Genomic DNA, 21,434 nt, shown 5'->3' on the forward strand with positions numbered 1-21,434 from the left:
ATAAATAAATTAAAGAAATTGGAAATAAATTTGAATTGTTCTTGTTTTATATATATATATAATCTATTGTGTATTAAGCTTTAACTTTCTTGGCTTAACATTAATCATTGTCTATGTTTAGTTTGGCTCAGTTTAGTTTGCTGTCTGGTTGCTGTACGACGGATGGGATAATAAATATAATAATATCTGGGTCTTAATTATAGAAATATAGATTTATCCATGAATAAAATGAAATGCCTTTATTTTAAAATGTAGAATATAACATTTTATATTTTGTTGTAAAGGCTGTGAAAGAAACACGAATGGTTCTCCCAGTCCTCTTATAGTCATCGTAACTCTTAAACACACTTTATTATACAACAAAAATACTAATATTTCTCATTTCCAGCTCATTTTTGCTGTTTAAAAAAATATGTTAATTCAGGGAATAGATATTTTAGCCAATCAGCGTTACCATTCTTTTGGTGGACCAATCAGAAATCACTTCCTTGTTCAAAAACGCACCATTGGTGCTCCTGGGGTGAGACCATGCGGACGAACAAAGTACATGGCTACCTCTTATTTTTATTCGGTCATAGAGCCCATCCTGCCTGAATGGCTTTAACTGGATTATAATGTGAACGTGTTTTCTTTTGTCTTTCGCCCATTTGAAGGGAGTTGCAAATTATCCGGGATAAATCGAGCCTTTACATGAGAGTATGGACGGACCGGCGGAAAGCGATGCGATGTCAAGCGCCTTGCGAGTAAAGGTAGAAAACGAAATTATGACTTTATACGCAGTGGATGTACATTTATTTAATTTATTTGTGATGAGTGTATTCTAAATGTTCACCAAGTTTCCCCACCAGCCACGCGCTACGCATGGGGGTCCTTTTTGATTGGTTACGAGCGAATTATTAGCTTGAAAGCCAATAGTTTCTTGGTATATTGATCGACATCACTGGTCCGCGCAGTAATTCCTCAGATTTGCTTCCTTAGTGGTTACCGACACTGTCTGTTACTGCTTTTTCAGAATCTACACGACACTATTGTATGGCTCAGGCTGTGGCGTAGATTGACATATTTTCCTACCATTCGTAGACGTTCCCAGTGTGTCGCATTTGCTTGTGATTGGAGCAAACGCGCCAATGGGCGGGACTTAATCGTAAACGCAGCTGAACCTTTATGTCGATTTTGTATGGTCCGTGTTGAAGATTGACACATTTTCCAACCATTCGTAACTGTCCCCAGTGTGTCGCATTCACTTGTGATTGGAGCAACTGCACAAGTGGGCGGGACTTGGTCCGAGGGGCCGCTGAGGCTTCGTGACGATTTTGAAAATGGCGGCGTAACGGCTTCACCAATGGAACTTGACCGTAAATGCACGGAGAGCGGTCCGGTCCGAGCGACATAATTTCCCCCTCAGCACTGAAAAAAGTTGACAAAGGATGCTCACCGGCGCGTTTATGTTCTTAATAGAGGCGCATTCGGGGCGGTGGGAGTTTTTAAGGCCAAGTGAACGAAGTATAACGTATAAAACTGGAATAACGGTAGAACTTAAAGGTATCTGAACCCGAGCTAACGCTAGCTAGCTGAGTTAGCTTGGATAAATCAACGCGAGATGCGCCACTTTAGTGACATTTTTTACGTTTTCTCCTGGGTTTTCATATCTTCTTGGCTTTTTATCCGTAATAAACGTTACTGACAGCTATCACACCTGAAGAAAATAAATCTCACGAAAGCAATTTGTTAGCTATTTTTGCTCTGTGAGCTAATGCTAATCGTTTTGTTTTGGCGGAGCAATGGTTCACTTCAGTGGAGGGTAGTTAGCTAGTCTGTGCGTTTACCTCAACTTGTTTATTCAAGTTTGAAGTTTTAATTCAAGCTTAAGCGGTTTAAATTTATTTTTTAGTATCAAGTGTGTGACAAGTGGTGCCTTAATATGGCACACATCTAGCTGCCTGCAGTTTGTTATTAAAGTTGACACGTATAGGCACATAACTAACAAAGTGTACAATTTGGGTTGACGTTTCATAATTTTATAAAATATTACGCTTTTTTTTTTTAAAGTAACTCAATTCCCGAAAGTTTGTACCAAATCTTAGTTAACATTTTCTAGGTAGCAAGTAGGTTCTTCCAAGTCGCCCAAGCTGTGACAGAAAAGTACAGGCGTGTCTTTGAGAGTCATTTCCACACAGACTCTGGATATGGACGATCAAAATTCACGCTACAGCAAACGACTGGTAGGTGGATAAGGTTTAATACATCTACATTGATCCTACTGCACTTAGATCCACGAGAATGCAAGTATCTTCAACCTGTCAGTCGGTGTTGGATTCAGTCTGAGCACAAGCAGACAATAGTAGTTCGTGCCTTGTTTTTGTTTTGAGAGACTGAATATGATCGTTGTTCAATCTTTTGGTCAGAACTTGGTGTATTTTTGATTTAACTGTTTTGGGTTATATTCTTGGTTTTGTTTAAGTCTTTTAGTTAAAACAGGAACAAAACACTGTTTTGGTTTTGTCTAGTCTTTCAGAGTCTGTTCTTTTGTTTCGATTGGGCATAGTGTGATGACCAGCGTTTACTTGTTCTGGATTGTGAGAGAATTGAACATGGTGCATTTCTTTGCTGTTTCTGTTCTTGAAACATTTAACATTCTCTGCCAAATTCCAAACTTGTGCATCTTGTTGCTAAGGTTGGAAAAAAAAAACCTAAGAAAGAAATGTGTAGAGAGGATTTGTTTCGGGTCGAAAAAAGAGAGCGCAAAAGATATTAAGCGATGATACAAGGCGATTTGATCTGTTAGTGGTTTGTCTCTTTCAAAGGAATGGCAGTGAGAATAGGAGCATTGTGATTGGATGAGCTAGCCATGTGAGCGGAGATGCGGAAGGGTAATGAGTGGGAGTGGGAGGGAGGGGACACTGCAGAGGTAAAGGATCACAAGAGGAGGACGGGACACTGGTCTCAGCACTGAAAGGAAAACCTAAGGGCAGACGGAGCGATGGAGGACAGAGAGGAGACACTTAGACTTGTAGATGGCGGTGTGTTGAAGAAGCCAGGCAGAAAGAGGAAGAGAAAGAACGAGGACGAAGATGTGACACTGAAGGTGCGAGGTGTGTAGTGTTTTCTTGCCCTTTACAAGGGCTACGTTTAGGGGCACGGCAGTTTCAGGCCTCAGATATAGAATAGTAAGGATCCTAAAAGAAAGGAGAACAGAGCTGTAGTGGAGATGTGGCTTAAATGTAAAGAGCTGTTTTCTCATCCTTGCTTGCAGTGCTCCTTTTTTTTTTTTTGGTGACCAGTGCACTTTAAGGTATTTATTTTTTTGCTTTATGGACTACTACACTCTGCTAGTCTGTGTATTGCTGACCTAATAAACAGCTGTTAACTCTTGGAAAACTAAGCAGTTACATTTGTCCTTTTGGTGTTGTCTGAGTAAGAACACAATGTTCCTGGTGATCTGTGCAGTCTGTTTGCTTCGATCTTGCTCACTGAACTGTGCAGTATTAATGGCCTTGGTTGAAGATGGACATAGGAAATGATTATGTTGTAGGAATATTTATCAGCTAGCCATATTTGTGTTTATCCAGACCACATAAATCTCACAATCTTGTCTGATTTCTTAAAGTAATGTGTTTGGTCATGGGTCAGTGTATAGGGCATAGTGGTATTTAGTCAGATTATTATTATTTTTATTAGGTCACTGGTCAAATTGGATTTGTCACATTTTAATGTTCAGAAATAAGGTTTTTCTGTCTACCCGCTTACATTGAACATATCAATAAAGCCGAATTATCAGTAACATTTTATTCATATGGATGTTGCTGAGTCATTGCAAGGTTTTGTTATAATTTGGGTTTGAGACAGACTGTGATGATGTCTATAAAATGCTCTCTGTTGACTGGTAGTGTAACATCTCAGGGGACACGCTTTATATCTTTGTTTTTATTGTTCATTTATGGGTTGATGTTTATCAGGGGCTTAAGAGAATGAGGCCACAATCAACCCACAATTTATAATCACATCTACTTTGTTGTAGTTGTGCTTAAACAGTAAGTCTTTTTGCAAAGAGCTATTTGAATCCATTATTAAAATAAATATCTCATTTTTACAATGTTGCCAGTATTTTTTGCTTTGCAAGAGAATAACTAGTTATTCAAATATAATCAATACTGCTTACCTCTTAAATACGGGTTTGTTTAGTAATACATTTTGCAATCTTTATTATTAACCTATAATAATTTAATGGACAACCTACATAAAAAAAAGAATTGATTTGAAGCACAGTGATTGTTGCAGGTATATTAATACATAAAGCTTGTTCTGATTCCTTTTTGCTTTAATTTGTCTATTCAAAGGGCACATGAGCAATGGTATCATGCTTTCAGGTTTAAAATAAGATTTATCATAAGTATACACTTTTTGTTATAGATACAAAGCAGCCGAGTTTGTGTTGCACAGTTGGTTACACAGGCAGTAGGCAGTGTTGAATTGTGGACGTGATATCGAATGTTCTGTATGTTGAATGAGTAATAGGCTTCTAATTGTTCTTTCTCCCCCATCTTCCCAGCGGTCAGGCACGCGGCGACGTTACCACGATGATGGCATCTCTGATGATGAAATCGATGGGAAAAGGACCTTTGGCCTGGAGGAGAAAGTGTACAGTGAACGGTTTGGTTCGGACAGAATCAAACGTATGGAAGGAAAAGGTACCTCCCAATTTTACAGCTTAGCTTGAGCTTCCTTGCCTTAAGGTCAGTAAGGCATGTAATTTTATAAATTAAACATTCTATTAATTAACACTATGGCTGCAACAAATAATCGATAAAATATTTAATAATCGATAATTAAATTCGTTTTCAACAAATGCCCGTATCGATTAGTTAGGCTCCTCAAGTTACGGGTTAGCGTGATGGCAAGATAAAACACCCGTTTGCGAAATGGCGGAAATTTACAGGTCAACTGGCACAGGACAGTGTGTGTTCCTAGTAATCCACGGCGTGGAAGCATTTTATATCCAACGCAACAAAGAAGATTTTAACCTGCAAGTTATGCAAAGCGGAGCTTGTGTGGCATGGAAGTACCACAGTGATGCATGAGCACATGAAAAGAAAACACACTGGTGTCGCGGGTGAAGGTATAATATATCTACACGGAAAACAAAAACTGTATAATCCTAATCATGTGAAAATGGTGCAGTTTAATGAATTGCTATTGTGTAAACCATTTGTTTGATAACTTCGCAATCTATTCACTCGCAACATAGTGATTCAGTTAAACTAGTGCGAAAAAACAAAACTTAAAAACAGCAAATAACATCAGTAAACAATTACATTTAAGTCACTGTTATGGTTTTCAGAGAATGCGTATGTATTTTTCTTTTTTTTTGTACTACAACAGTCAACACAACAGAAAACAATCTGTTTTCAAATGTGATTTACTACGTTCAAATGCTTGTTTTCAATGTTTGTGTACAGTGGAACCTCGGAGCTCGCTGCCTCAGCGCTCGCGACCTCGCATGCTCGCGACTTTCATTCCGACCGGCGACTCTCATTCAGATCGGCTCGTGAGCAACCGCGAGCTGCTCAAAACGCTAGTTTTAACATTTCTAAACAAGGTTTATCTCATTAAAATTGTCTAATAATTAAGTGTTATGGAGTGAAATAATGTTATTTACTCATTTAAATCGATTTCGTATATTGTTCTTTGAGTTTTTACTGGGTTGGAAGGGGCGTATCAAAAGGTCGCGAAAATTCGGAACTCGCGACCGGTCTTGGTCCCTAACCCTCGCGAGCTCCGAGGTTCCACTGCATTTAATTTATGCATATACAATTTAATTATAATACAAAACTAAATACATTATATATTCTAGATGCTAGATTTTTTTAACTGAACAAAAAGTCTATTTAATTTTAAACATATCAAAACAATGTTAATAGGTTTATTTATTTTATTTTAGTATGGTTGTCAACTTGCAATATGTAATTATCTAAATATAGTTTTACATAAATTGCTTTTTTATCTTCTTTTTTTTTTTTTTTACAGAAACAAGTACAATTTATACTTAAATTCCCTGAACAAGGGTTTTATTTAGTAAAAAATACGATTAATCAAAAAAGAAAAAAATTCACTGTAAACTGGAATTTGTAGTTAAATGCTGATTAGGTAGTTTGCTAAAGGTTTACTCCAAATGGAAAACAAATACTGTTCTATTACATTTTCCATTACTTTAAAATATTAAAACATTTTCTGGGAAGCTCCTATGAATACATTTTATGGCAATAAAATTACTAATATAAAATGATATTTTTTAGTAAATCAGTAAAACATTTGTCATAACTTAAACTACTGCTGACCGGTATCCACCTGAAATGCTTGCGCATGTCCCACTTACAAAGTGAATTGCACAGATCAAGAAAACATTTTTTTTCCCCTTTGTTCTAGCTCTTATACCAGTAAAATACGTGACTGTTTTTTATTTTCCACGTTGAACACTATTAGATTATGGCTGTTAAAATGGTAGTAAAGTTACCATATTGTTTAATGTTTGGGAAGGGATTAATTGATTTGCACTTTCATATGCCTTCTAATTGAGAAAGAAGTGAGAATAAAATGGACGAGTATGTTAATCCTACTACAATAATTTGTAGCATTTGCACACTTGCATAAATAACCTGGTCAGTCTTAACAGTAAACTAACTAGCATTAACTTTAAGCAATTAACTGAACACTTTATTGTTTGTGGTCTTCATCTTTTGGTTGTGAAAATGGTCTACCTTAAAGTGAATAGGACTGTGAAATTGAAGTTTTTTTAGCAATAGCAAAAGCCACATCACAATGTTGCAACTTTAGCTTGTATTTCTTTGTATTGCTGTTTTTCATTGAGGTTTAGGCATATTTTGAGGAACTGTCAATAACAGGAATTAAGAAGACTATAAAGTTCATAGTCTAATGGTTTTCCCCCATATTCAGTATGATCCAGCTAGAATGACTGTACTAATGTTATACAAAATAGGAATAATTCTTTGAGAATAACAGGCTTTGACAGTTTGTGGCAGAAGACCGATCTTTTTGTGCCAATTTGCTAGTGTCCCAACACCAATAAGATCAGTAAATTTCAATAAAAACCTATATTGTGACAATTTTTTTTTTTTACCTGTCCAAACCTACTGTTTTGTCATTAAGCAGCGTTTCCGTTTTTAATGAATCCCTTCTTTTTTGATTAGCATGTTGTTATTGGTGTATTGCCTTGACCTTACTACTTCAGTCCATCATGTAGAAGATCTCACTGGTCACTACTGAGTGTTTGAACATTTGGAGTAAAACACTGTAGACATTGTGTTCAAGTGACATTTGTCTCAGTCCTTTGCTTCATAGGATAAAATACAAAATAACGTAAGGAACATGTGCTGAATGTTGAGTATAAGGTTAAGGCCAGTATTTATTGGAAAAAAGTCCTAGTGATGCTCAGAATTGGATGGACACATTTGCCTGCTCTTTGAATCGTTAGTATTTATAGTGTGTTCATGCTACATAAACCTGGTGTACAAAAATTGAGACCTTGGGTTCCTCTAGTTTAAAGCACAAGAGGTAGTAGTGCATTTCTGAAAGTCTGTTGAAGACTGAAACCTGGCCCAATGGTAATTCATCAAATTAGTTAACCTTCTGTTTTGTATGGTTTTGGAAAGATAATTACATGGCATTTTTTTTTTTTTTTTTGCCTTTTTTTTTTTTTACAGCCTGCAAACTAAGACATTTCTTTATTGTATTTTGTGCTGTAAATAAATGATCTGCAATTTTTCATTCCCAGATTTCACTTTTGAATTCATCCAGAAAGGCGGGCTGAGGGATCCAATTATCTTTGAACGACCAGATGGACTTGGAATCAAGTAATGAATCTTGTCCTGTATTTATGATGTGTAGTATAATTCTTCCAACCTGTTTCAAAGAATACCTCAGTGTTTTAACGCTAACTTATAGCCACCACATTTGTGGCCTTTGGGTGATTTGGTAGACACATGTCCCTGTATGGAGGGGGAGAAAAGTAAGCATATTTCTGTACATTGTAAATAACATTGTTGTTAATATTTTAATTAAGCATTTATCTTGGGATCTTCTTTGATGCATGAATCATGCACAGTATCAATGGGGAGGCAGAAATCTCACTATTAACTCCATAGCTGAATGTGAAGTCAAGTGTTTTGTATTACTGCTTTTTGTTTTTGTTTTCTACTCCAGTATTCTCATTTCTTTTTTTTCTGCTATGTTTCTCTAGCATGCCAGGTTCAGATTTCAGTGTGAACGATGTGAAGATGTTTGTGGGTAAGAAACATTTTTTTTTGTACCCATGTTAAGAGTGTGTCTTGAATAGTGTTGATAATGAAAAATAGGAAGTCAATTGGTGTAAAATTTATCATGTGCCAGTATGAGAATGCCAAACCCTCTCTATGGTAGGCAGTCGGCGAATGATTGACGTGATGGATGTGGCTACTCAGAAGGGCACAGAGATGTCTATGGCTCAGTGGAGGCGATACTATGAGACCCCGCCATCCCAGAGAGAGAAGCTGTACAACGTCATCAGTTTGGAGTTTAGCCACACCAAACTGGAAAATTTAGTCAGTCGACCTACAACAGTAAGTGCATGTAGACTCAATTCACCAGGTTATTTTTCTTTCCACACATTCAGTCTGATTGATTTTTTTTTCTTGTTGTCTCCCAGGTGGACATGATAGATTGGGTTGACAATATGTGGCCACGGCACTTAAAGGAAAGGCAAAGAGACTCCACCAACTCAATCATTGATATGCAGTACCCTAAAGTTCAAAAGTATGTTAAAATTGCATCTCATTTGTACATTTGTTGTTCCACTGAATGGTTAAATCTGTGGTAAGGAGGCATGAGTTATTTATGTATACCTGTAGACAGAAGTTCCAGGTGCTATATGACTTAGAGGTGTAAATAAGGCACTTACTATACATGAGGTAAAGCGTTATTAGCTTAACTCATTTACAGGGGCTTCCTCCACATAACATAAGACTAATAATATAAACATTTTTAGAAAACGTGGTATTTCCATGCTTCAACACTAGAGGGAGATTTACAGTGAATTCACAAGTTATCTCTGTGATGTCATTGTGGGCTGCTCTTGGCCTCGCGTGCTTAAAAGCTTGAACACCAGCAAAGACCACACACGATCTATTGAGCATCAAACTTTTTGATCATGCAACAAACAGAGATCCGTTTTATCCATTACAGAAAACCCACACTCACCCACAAACCATACCCATATATACGTGATCCACATCGAGGTACCCAAATGATCAGTAAATTTGTGTGGATAAACTCTCCTAGCTCTTACTCTCTAACAGGAGTCAGCTGTTTTCAAGGATTATCAGAACCTTTACAAAGCCAATGCTTCTTTATATTCAGCAACAACAAGAGAAGTCTAATTGCTGTAGTTTTTTTGTAGGAGGCATTCATTTGACATTTATGGAAGGAGCTGTCTGTGCCACTTACAATGCAAAGATTTCTAGCACTGGAAAGTCCTCAGAACACAGCTGTTACAAAAAACACCTTTTTACAAATACTACCGTATTTTCCGGACTATAAGCCCCTACTTTTTTCCCACAATTTGAATCCCGCGGCTTAAACAACGAAGCGGCTATTTTTGGTTTTTCCCGGTTTCACAAGCTTCAAAGCCAAAAAACTGAGACCCATAACATTAGACCAATGAAATTGCGGAACGGGTTCAGGTGAAACAATGAAACTCTTTATATTAAATCAGACGCGCTCCCACTGAATCAGACCGCACCACATCATAAATATAGATGAGATTCCTCTGAGGTTTGACCTGCTGCTCGCTCACTCCAGTTGCAACAGAAATCATATAACCACAGACAGGTTTCGAGAAACTCGTGCTTTTTTATTTTTCTTGGCAACAGCGTTACGGGTTAGTCATAGAAACTTAGAAATGAGCATCAGAAAATAATAAGGACATATTCCTCGGTCTTGCACACATGCAGTAATAGCGGAAAAATGCGGTGGCAGGCTATTCCCAAAATGGCGCTCTGCTCTTAAAGGAGCCACAACATATTTTACCCGTTACACCGTGTAACAGACACTGTCTTTCGTTAAAGCCTGTGTAAAGTTAATTAGTTTCAATGTAGACACCTGTGGTTTATAGACAGGTGCGGCTCATTTATGTTCAAAATAAAAATCTTTGTAAAATTCAGTGGGTGCGGCTTATATTTGGGTGCGCTTTATAGTCCGGAAATTACGGTACATAATATATAAAATAATACAAAATTACTGTTTCATTCATGAACTAGAGGATCACTTTTCCTCCACCTAATCATCTTTGCGTATCCTCCATCAGTATTCTGCCTCCAATCACCCTCCTTCTCATGCAAATTGTTTTTTTCATTGTTTTCTTGTGTGAATAGATACTGTCTGATGAGCGTGCAGGGCTGTTATACAGACTTCCACATAGACTTTGGAGGCACGTCTGTGTGGTACCACATATTGCGAGGATGCAAGGTATGTGTGGAGAAATTCTCTATGTTTATTAAAGTTTTCCTAAACTGAAACTATGTGGCATTTTAATTATACTTTGCCCATACTTCCACTCATATCTGAGCTCGGTGTGTGAAGTCGATAAAATAAAGTTTGTGGCGTGAACGCATCAGTTACTTATAGTAGTAAATCTGTTCGCCAAATAAAAGTTCCAGGTATTTATATTGTTATTCCTACAACCCTAATGCCAAAAAAAGTTGAAGGAAAATTTAAAAACAGTACATCGAATAAACCCATTTTTTTATTTATAGAACATAGAAAACGTATACAATTTTTAACTTGGGGAAATGTAACATTTTGCCTGCCTGTTTTTAATGCTGTGCCCCTGATGGACTGAAGATCAAAGGCAACCAGCATTGATTTTCCCTTATTTTGCCATTTTCCCTTTGGCAGTGAAACCTCTCCAGGTTCTCTGAATCTTTTGACTATGTACTGCAGATGACTAGATAAAAAATGTTATTCAAAGCCTTCACAATTTTATGCTGAACATTTTATTTTGAAATTGTTCCACAATTTGTAGACACAGTATTTTGCATTGGTGAAGCTCTGCCCTTCTGTACTTCTGGGAAACTCTATATCTTTGGGCATAAAAATACTATTTCAATCATGTTACTGACCTGTTGCCAATCAACATAATTAGTTAATCAACCTAATGTTCTTAAATTTTATTTGTATAGTGCTTTTTTACGATGGACATTGTCTCAAAGCAGCTTTACACAAATAGTGGTAATGGGGTTAAATAGGCAATAAATGCACATTCTTTTGAGTTTGTTCCTCATTGTTTATTCCTAATGAGTGAGCCAGTGGTGACTGTTGCAAGGAAAAACTCCTTAAGATGTTGTGAGGAAGAAACCTTGAGAGGAGGGCGAGGAGAGGGGGCAACTGGGGGGGAGAGAGAAAAGGCGAGAGGGCGGGCGACTGGGCGAGAAAGAGGGCGGGCGAGAGAGGGCGGGCGACTGGGCGAGAGAAAATTAAGATTAGGGAATTCTTATTGTTTAAATAAATTATTTAGTGTGATAAGTGTGTAAGTTGGGCTCTGTAGAGGAAGACCTAAGGAAGGACCTACTGACAGAAGGCTTGACTAAATAAATGTTTTCAGTCTAGAACACAGTGTCTAACTCCAGAACAGTAATTGGAAGGATGTTTCATAACTGTGGGGCTTTGTAAGAGAAAGCTCTGCCCCTATTTTAGGTACCAACAAATAGCCTGCACCTTTTGATCTAATTCGGCATGGTGGATCATAATTTATTGTAAAGTTCCCTCAAAAACTGTGACGTAAGACCGTTCAGTGCTATGCCAGTAGCAGTTTTATAATCAATGTGAGATTTAATTGGGAGCCAGTGATTACTGATTAAACCAGGGGTGATGTCATATTTCCTGTTTTTGGTAAGGACTCTTGTTGCTGCACTCTGGACTAACTGATGATTATTTATGCACTTACTAGAACATCCAGACAGTAAAGCATTACAGTAGTATAATCTCGATGTAACAAAGCATGAATTATTTATTTTTTTTCTCCATAAGTGAAATGGTGTAAGCGTGATTTAGTCGTTTATTAGCCATTATAAATGTAATGAAATGTATTATTCTGTTTTAGTTTCTCTGAAAGCTTAGTCACTCAAGACATCAGTAAATGAATAGCTTTAATATGCCACTGTACTTGTGAATTTTATTGTAATTGACCTGACATGAGCTGGGATTTTACCTTCTGTGCCACAGATATTTTGGCTAATTCCCCCGACACCGCAGAACCTGGACATGTATGAGAACTGGGTTTTATCTGGAAAACAAAGTGACATTTTCCTTGGAGACAAGGCCACAGAGTGCCAGCGGATTGAACTCAAGCAAGGCTACACATTTATTATCCCTTCAGGTGGGAAAATTGTACAGACATTGAGTAATTTTACTAAAGTAGTTAAATATCAGGTTAAAAAATTTCTTTTTTATTAAAACTTGTGTTTATGTGGATATCTGCTTACGTCCACAGGCTGGATTCATGCAGTGTACACACCTGTGGACACACTTGTGTTTGGTGGAAATTTCCTACACAGTTTTAACATCCCAATGCAGCTTAATATCTGCAACATTGAGGACAGAACAAGGGTGTGCGAAATTATGTAATCCGATTAAACTATGTATACAAATCGAAAATAAGCATGCATTAGATGTTTTAATTTTTTTTTTTTATTGTAATTTTTTTTTTGGTACTGTTAAAGGTATTGGTCATTATTAACTCGTTCTGAATAACATTTCAGTTCCATTAATGAAACTTTTGACAGCTTTTTTTTTTTTTTTCTTTTCATACAATGTTAACATGTTTTCTATTTCTCTGTTCACTAAATTAGGTGCCAGCTAAATTTCGCTACCCATTTTATTATGAGATGTGTTGGTATGTGCTGGAACGGTATGTGTACAGTCTGACCAACACCTCCTACCTCATCCCTGAGTTTCAGAAACACTCTCTAGGCATCGGTTGGTATCTCAGCAAGAACACTTAATCTAAAATCGCTATTGGTGAATAAAAAGTACTTTATCAGTAGGCATAAAGCAGATAGATACAAAATACACACCATTAACTCTGTCATTGTTAGACACATTTGCTGTTTGCTTGTTTTTGTTTTTGTTTTTTCAAGCTCTTTTATCAAGAATTATAGTGAGCATATACATTTGTTTCAGGCCTCAAGCGAGAATCCTCCAGTTCTGAAGTCTTGAATGGTCATATAAAGGAAGAAGATGATCCTCCCTCACCGCCAACTCGGCCAGGGATGAAAGTTCACATGACTCCTTTTGAGCTGGAGGGTTTATGGAATTTGCTAGGAAAACTCGAATCTCTTCCCTCACAAAAAAAGTGTGTTCCTGCAGGAATACACAACGCACCTGCCTTGCTCCATGACATGCGGGTAAGCTTAGGGAAATGATGCTAAAACGACGTTATGAAGTATATTAAATGTAATGTTAATGGCCTTTGATCATTTAATTGCTGTGTATATCTGTGATACTATGACTATTAAATTCAAGCAATGTTATGTTCAGCATGTTTAATACCATACCAGAGCAGTTTATCTTTGCTAAAGAAATTTTATTTCTAATAATTAATTTGGCTAGTTACCATAATTCTCATATATGGCCATTGTGTTTCCCCTACAGGCATTACTTAAAGAACATGCAAATGATAACCCTAAACTTTCATACACTGGAAAGCCCATTGTTAAATGGCCAAAAAGGGTAAGATCATTCTAAACTTTAAATATTATAACCAGTGAAAGATTTTACGGTTAAAACATACTTTTAATATATATACTTGTCGTGCTTTGTAGTCGTTAAGACCTTTTTCATGGGTTCTTTAATGTGTTTCATAATAAATATTTAGTTTCGACCTTTGATTCGTTTTACTTTGGTTGAAGATTATTATATATTTAGTTTACGATTTTTCTTAATCTCTCTTACTTTGTCATCTAGCCATCCTGGTACCAGCCTCCCCAGCCCCCTGTCCCAGTAGGTCGTCCCAAATTAGCCACCACTCCTATCGTTCCTCGTCCAACAAAACCAGCTTCCTCAATGTCTGCGTTAAGGAGACGGCGCGTGCGCTGTAAGCGATGTGAGGCATGTCTGCGGCCAGAATGTGGCGAGTGCAATTTCTGCAGAGATATGAAGAAGTTTGGTGGCCCTGGCAAACTGAAACAGACATGTGTCCTTCGCCAATGTCTTGCTGTGAGTGTAGTGTAACTTGCAAATGGGATTGCTATTTTCACATATCACCATGGTATTAAAACTACTTATACCAATGTATAAAATTTAAGTATACAGATAGATTTGTGTTCCTTGTTTAAATCCAATGATAATTTTATGTATTCTTTATATATATTATATATTATAAATAAATTCATATTCAACAGTGTAAAATGGTTCACATCCCAACACAGCAAATTAAAACTGTAAGCGAAAGAGACTTAGAAGTAACTCACAACCAGAGCCTCAAAATATAAAATAATTTTTTTTCTCTTTCGCTCACATGTAGCCTGGTTTGCCTTTGTCTGCGGTGTGTGAAATTTGTGAAGAAGGGAGCCAGGATACTGGAGAAGAACTTATGGAATGTTCCAATTGTGCGCAGATCGCCCACCCTAGCTGCTTAAAGGCATGTACACATGTTAAGAAATATTTATTGTTTTGGTACTTGGATCATAATTCTATGAGGACACCATGACTGGTTCTTATCAGTTTTATGTCTGGCGCCATCAGAGAAATTTTAAGCCGAGTTATAAAAGACCAAATTATATTTGGTTTTAGAGATCATACATCTTAACATAGTACATTATGCAATGTTTTGAGAGGTCTTGAAGTCGAATATTGTTGCCCTGCACTGTATTTATATGGAATATGATCATTTCATTTCAGACTAATATAATAATCTTTGAAAACTATTTTTATTAGTTGGCTACAAATTAAAGAAATCCTGCACTTTTTAGTGCAATACCAGGACCATATTAAACTTCATCTTTTTTATACTTGTATTTAATTGTGCTTGTATCATCCCCCCCCCCCCCCTTATTTTTTTATTTTTTTAGGTTTCAGGTGAGGGTGTAGTAAACAAAGATCTGCCTAGTTGCTGGGAATGTCCAAAATGTGTCATAGGCAAAGACACAGACTCCGAGGTAAAACATACAAGCCTGGTTTTTTAACAGTGCTTTGATTACCACAGATTATCCTGTTCCAATATGTATAATATGCTGTATGTATATATAGAATTGATACTGTTTTGGATAGCCCATTTAAAGCAGTACTATTGGATATATCCACACGCACACCTCCTGAGTATTTAACAGTGCTGCTTCTTCCCCTCTGTGTCAGTCATCGGGCAGCGGTGATGACCTTACAACTCAGGAGGGGTCGGGGGGTTTGAGGGGCGAGGGCGGGGTGTGGCCTGGGGTCGGGCGGCCCCCTTCCGCTCTGTCACATGGGTCGCTACGGAAACAAGTGGCGGCCACAGAGCAGCGGCTCAGGAAGAGGGTGAGAGGCTCCGCCTTCCTCACGCCATGGCTGCCGCACATACACCCGATCTCCTGCTATCCCCTTTTCTCTGTATCTCCCTTTTTTGATTACCTGCTGCCATTTTCCTGTCCCTCTTTTTGTTTTTAACTATCCCGCCCTTCCCGCCCCTTTTCATCATCATCCTGTTGCCCCATCGCTGCTCGGACTGACCCGGGGGGGGGAGATCCTCAGAATCAGCTTTGTCTGCTACCCTTTTTGATTTTTCATTCGTTTTGATCATGTTGTTCATCCTGTATGCCTGTATTTGTAACCTTCATTAAAAAACTTGTTTTCCTAACAGATCAAATTGGAACCAGGCAAAATGCATGTAAGTATTAAACTAATAGGGGCTTTAAGTACCGAAGTTTGTGGCACCAAAAAAAACCCCCCCAAACTTTCTGCTTTGGTACTTAAGGTTCCAGATACAAATTTTGTTAGCAAAAAGCAACTTCTGGTAATTAGATTTAGGCTGTCTATACTGTTGTGGCATGTTGCACATGATTTTAGATACCCTTTGTGAATTGTTCAGGTGTGACCTTCATAGTTGATGCTTTATTAAAGATAGAGGAACATGAAAATGAACTTGAAACATGCAATTTCTGTGTTTTTAGAAACGCAAGTCATCCTCGATGGATCCTCGCGTGGCTAAAATCTACCGCAGACCGGATTCGGGCAGTGAGGACGATGAAGGAGAAGGAAGAAGAAAGCTATCAATCCAATCGAAGGGTGCAGTATCTGCACATCGTGGATTTGCATCCAGTAGGCGGGGTCTGTTAAGAAGCTCATCACAACGAGGGGGCAGAGGGAGTGGTGGCATGACCACAAATTCCTCTTCCCTGAAAATGAGGCGTGGACTTGGTGTAAGGGGTGAGCGCGGAAGTCGTGTTCGTTTACGCGGTGGGTCCAAAATGCAGAGAAGACGTTATGAAACGGACGACGATGATGACGACGATGACGAAGATGATGACGACGAAGAGGATGATGATGACGAGGAGGATGAAGAGGATGAAAGTGACGATGAAAGGCACATGGGCAGGTCTGGAAAAGATCACCGTTCACGGCATCGGCGGCGCAGAGGTGACGAGGATGACGAAGACGACGATGAGGATGACGAAAGTGAAGAACAAGACTTTGATGAAGAGGATGAAGAGATGGAAGACCTAGATGATGGAGGTGAGGAAGATGACGATGACGACGGCGAGAACCGTTCAGACTCGGACCCTGACCCCCCTGTTCTGCTTGTCTCAGATTTAAACGATGAACTGTTAAATGGTTCTTATCTGACAGTCACGTTACAGCGTCCATCAAAAGCCAAACGCGATCCTGGTTCTATTGTACCTAAGCTGGAGGCAGCGATGTCTCCTCGCAATCCTGGTAATGCCGATTTACTCCAGCGCAAATCCTTTCAAAAGTATCGGCAGAAAAATGGCAGCTCTCTCTCCACTGGAAATGGTTTTTCACAGCCCAAAGCCAGTTTATCATCAGTCCGTCATACACGCCACAGGAATTTGAACTTTGATGGTAGAGCCTCACCTTCCTCCACCTACTCTCGCTCATGCATTTCTCCTCCTTCTTCCCACCTGACATCTACCACCGGCTTCTCTCCTCCTTCCCTTCTTACTCATCCCTCGTTCCGGGATGTGGGCAACGAGCCAGGGTGTGAGAAGGAGGTGTGGGTGTCAGTCTTTCGTTACTTGAGCCGAACAGAACTGGCTGTCTGCATGCGGGTTTGCAAAGCCTGGTACAAATGGTGAGTACGAGCTTGCTTACTTGCTTGCTTGTTTTTTCATTTAATAAACAAAGGCATTAAAGCATATTTACCGTATTTTCCGGACTATAAGCCGCTACTTTTTCCCCACGCTTTGAACCCCGCGGCTTAAACAATGAAGCGGCTAATTTATGGGTTTTTCCCGGGTTTTTCCTGGTATCACAAGCTTCAAGCCAAAAAACTGAGCCCCATAACATGAGACCAATGAAATTGCAGAACGGGTTCAGGTGAACCAATGAAATTCTTTATATCAAATCAGGTGCGCTCCCACTGAATCGGGCCGCACCACATCATAAATATGGATGTCAACAGGAAATGCGAATCATTTGTTACGCTGAAAACAACCGGGCATGAAAAAAAAACGCACTGTTCTGAGCTGCACGGCATCGGGAGCAAAGCTTCACCAAAGGTGATTTTGGTGAAGACAGTGACCAATGACTTTCTTTGTAGTCTACTGTTTAGATACAAGCCGTGTAACAGGCACTGTCTTTCGTTAAAGCCTGTGTAAAGTTCATTAGTTTCAGTGTAGACATCAGTGGCTTATTAATGTTAAAAATTAAAATCTTTGTAAAATTCAGTGGGTGCGGCTTATATTTGGGTACGTTTAATAGTCTGGAAATTACGGTGAACACGGCACACACATACACACACATTTTTTATATATATATATATATATATATATATATATATATAAGCTTTAAAGCCAAAAAAAAATAAGAATTCAGGAAGGGGGCTAACGCATATACATACACACAATATACACACACACTTTTTTATATATATATAAATAGTGTGTACAGTATTGTTCAAAATAATAGCAGTACAATGTGACTAACCAGAATAATCCAGGTTTTTTGTATATTTTTTTTATTGCTACGTGGCAAACAAGTTACCAGTCGGTGCCATTGCCCAATTGCACAGCCTTACGAGCGTGCATATCATGAATGCTGGGTCTTGTTTGTTTTCTGAGAATCTACTGCACCAACTGGTAACTTGTTTGCCACGTAGCAATAAAAAATATACTAAAAACCTGGATTATTCTGGTTAGTCACATTGTACTGCTATTATTTTGAACAATACTGTATATTGTGTGTATGTATACGTGTTGGCCCCCTTTCTGAATTCTTTTTTTTTTTTTTGCATGTTTGTCACACTTTAGTTTTTCAGATCATCAAACCAATTTAAATATTAGTAAAAGATAAACACGACATGAAGGTTTTTATTATTGAGGGAAAATAAAATCCAAAACTACATGTCCCTGTGTGAAAGTGTTTGCCTCCTGTTAAAACAGGTTTATCACACCTGAGTTACATTCCTCTAGCCACTCCCAGGCCTGATTACTGACACACCTGTTCACAATCAAGAAATCTCTTAAATTGGACCTGCCTAACAAAGTGAAGTAGACCAAAAGATCCTCAAAAGCTAGACACTTAAGATTTTCATATGTCTTTGAACCTTTTCTTCTCTTTTTCTTTAGGTGTTACGATAAACGATTGTGGAATCGGATAGATGTCAGTAGGTGTCGCTCCCTCAGTGCTCAGGCTCTGTCAGCTATTATCAAACGCCAGCCTGTCACACTTGACCTGTCCTGGACACCTGTGACTAAGAAACAGATCACCTGGCTTATCCATAATCTCCCAGGTATTTCCTTCCGGCTGATGCTACATCGCAGTATACACTTCAGAATCCAGACACTTCTTTATGGAAAACAATATTTATCAAAATATTTATGTATATGCAGGTCATTTTTTTATTTATGTATAAATGTACACTATGTAGCTAATATAGAATATTTTTGTCAGGACTGAAAGATCTGATCTTAGCAGGCTGTTCTTCATCATGTTTTTTGGGGTTGAGCTCTCAGAACTTACCTTGTCTTCGCACGCTGGACCTCTGTTGGGCTGAGAGCATTAAAGACTCTCAGCTTAAAGACCTCATCACTCTATCAGGTTGACTGCATGCACAATTCTTACTGGCTTATGTTAAACCCAAAATCTTCTGTAGTCCTACAATAATCTTTGTTCAGTATACAACTAATTACTCTCTTTGCTTAATAAACTCTCTTTGCAGGTAGTGAAAATCGCAGCAGGCTTAAAGGCTTGTTATCTTTGGGGTTATCTGGTCTGAATGTGAGTGACTCCATACTGAAGCTTATAATCAAACACCTGCCGTTGCTGAGGAGGTTAGACTTGTCGCATTGCCCTGTCCTAACCGACCAGTCCATTAGCTTGCTTACAGCCAGTGGCTCCAACACACGCAACACCCTGAGAGAGCTCAACCTCGCAGGTAAACGCATTACTTACATGTAACCCTGTCAGTATTGTGTAAATTAGACTTCACTATATAATCTTCGATTTTTCAGTGTTGAGCATTATTTTAACAGGGATAGTTGATTGAATATACAACGGTACTCCTCATTTTTGGCTTCATCCTAGTTTTCCAGTACCTAAAATGTAGTCGCAGATTTGCATTTTAGGTAGTTTTTAAGTAAACTAGCATTATTTTATTTTTTTTCTCTCTAGGTTGTAAAAAGCTGACAGATGTCTGCCTGAATTATATGAAGCGACTCTCCGCTCTTACTTTATTGGACCTGCGGGGCTGTAGGAGTATCACGAGACATGGCTGTGAAAACTTCATTTCGGACCTTTCCTACTGCACCTTCTTCTGTCTGACTGAGGATAAACTCATCCAGAGGATATCTTAACACAGACACACATGCACGGCACACATGCTCTTACACTCGTGTGCTCTACGGGCTCCATCATAACGCTCCGAGAAGATTCCGAGCTCCCTCACAGAGTCTGGTTGGGCAAGTGGATAGAGGCTGCGCCCATAGGGAGAACGCACAGAATCTGAGGAGAGACATGTTCTTTTGTGCCAGGCATTCAGGCTCATTCAAAGCAACTTGAAAAGATTCCAAGGCTCATGTGGTTGAATTGGAAATCAAAATGTATTGATTCAAACTACTTAGGTGACTAATAGGAGCACAATCTTGAGAGTAAAGTGAGGAGAGGTTCTAAAGAACATTTGTTACATATAGCAATTTCAGATATGGTTTTAGTTATGATACTGTAAACCATCTGTACCTTGACATGGTACATGACATTTTGCCAACAAACAGAAGGCAATGACATGCACTAAAACTTGAGTGCTATTAAATGTAACTCTGACTGACCTGACACACAGTCACAATTACATAAAAACGCACATGCATTGTTTATCCATTTCTGTCTTCAGAGATGTCAAACTTTGACGTCTTGGATAACCTTTTCTGTCTATACAGCTTTACCAACATATCTGCTTGACCTAGAAAATTGCATCCAGCTTGACTCTGGCCTCTTTCCCTCCTGCTTTTCTCCCTTAGTTTCTTCTTTGTGTGTTCTTTATCTTCATGTATCTACCGCTTTACCCGTGTTTGTCAGTTTTCTTTCACCATAATCTGCTGGGTTCTTTATAGTGCACATGTATTTTTTTTTTCTTCTAAAGCAGTGTCTTAAGTGCAGTCTGTAGCAAAACATTTTTCTCAAATCTTTTTTTTTTTTTTTTCAAGAAAATGTTAAAATAAAAAGTCACATCTCCTCTGAGATATGTGGCACAATGTAACTGCTTTTGTTCTTATGGTTATTAATCAGTATGGTGTAACTCCTCTTTATATAAAGAGACATGCAGGGATTCATGTCACTCATTCAAACTTTGAGACCAAATCTTCAGGGAGAAATACTCAAATTGAAATATTGTTTTATGTATCGGGGTTGTTTTAACTTTTTCTGAAACTTAACCCTGGAGATAGACTTTTTTTTTTTCCCCATCTGATTTGCTGCTTGTCCTTCCTTGGGCCACTGGTCAAGTAAAAAATAACTATATACTTGGAAGATTCCTTAAGACCTGCTGGTTTAAAGATGCTCAGCTGTCTAGCCGTCGCAGTTCTGTTTACTTTTCACTTGGCAGTGTTTTGAATTATTATTGCTGATCGGCGTACATGGTGTAAATCGGGGAGGGGGGAATTAGTGGTTAAGGCTTTAGAATTTCATTTCAATTAATTATTCATATAGCGCTTTCAACAATGAACATTGTCTCAAAGCAGCTT

General features: G+C 38.4%; 1 protein-coding gene across 11 annotated transcripts; it reads left to right on the forward strand.

The window, feature by feature from the left end:
- The first annotated feature begins 486 nt into the window (after positions 1-486).
- Positions 487-20,950, forward strand: kdm2aa (lysine (K)-specific demethylase 2Aa). 11 transcript variants are annotated; one of them, XM_083538589.1, is made up of 23 exons: positions 487-543; positions 654-749; positions 4,550-4,688; positions 7,790-7,868; positions 8,255-8,301; positions 8,434-8,612; positions 8,699-8,805; positions 10,422-10,515; positions 12,271-12,424; positions 12,539-12,654; positions 12,897-13,023; positions 13,228-13,451; positions 13,699-13,776; positions 14,011-14,262; positions 14,570-14,686; positions 15,117-15,203; positions 15,400-15,558; positions 15,881-15,907; positions 16,191-17,329; positions 18,825-18,988; positions 19,150-19,296; positions 19,418-19,633; positions 19,870-20,950. In XM_083538589.1, the coding sequence occupies exons 2-23, from the start codon at positions 699-701 to the stop codon at positions 20,049-20,051; spliced, it is 3,885 nt and encodes a 1,294-aa protein (XP_083394715.1). In that variant the 5' UTR covers positions 487-543; positions 654-698; the 3' UTR covers positions 20,052-20,950. The 11 variants fall into 11 exon arrangements, with proteins under 11 accessions (XP_083394715.1, XP_083394717.1, XP_083394720.1 ...); XM_083538591.1 differs by lacking the exon at positions 15,881-15,907; XM_083538590.1 differs by lacking the exons at positions 487-543; positions 654-749 and adding an exon at positions 1,289-2,222.
- Positions 20,951-21,434: the final 484 nt, after the last annotated feature.

This window comes from Silurus aristotelis (genome assembly GCF_946808225.1).
Source record: "Silurus aristotelis genome assembly, chromosome: 4".
Taxonomy (NCBI): Eukaryota; Metazoa; Chordata; class Actinopteri; order Siluriformes; family Siluridae; genus Silurus; species Silurus aristotelis.

Excerpts from the sequence above, each read along its gene's own strand:
- kdm2aa (XM_083538585.1), top strand. The coding sequence starts at position 2,981 with ATGGAGGACAGAGAGGAGACACTTAGACTTGTAGATGGCGGTGTGTTG. Across the intron at positions 7,869-8,254 it reads CCAGATGGACTTGGAATCAA|CATGCCAGGTTCAGATTTCA; the intron begins GTAATGAATCTT and ends ATGTTTCTCTAG. Across the intron at positions 13,452-13,698 it reads CCTTGCTCCATGACATGCGG|GCATTACTTAAAGAACATGC; the intron begins GTAAGCTTAGGG and ends TTTCCCCTACAG.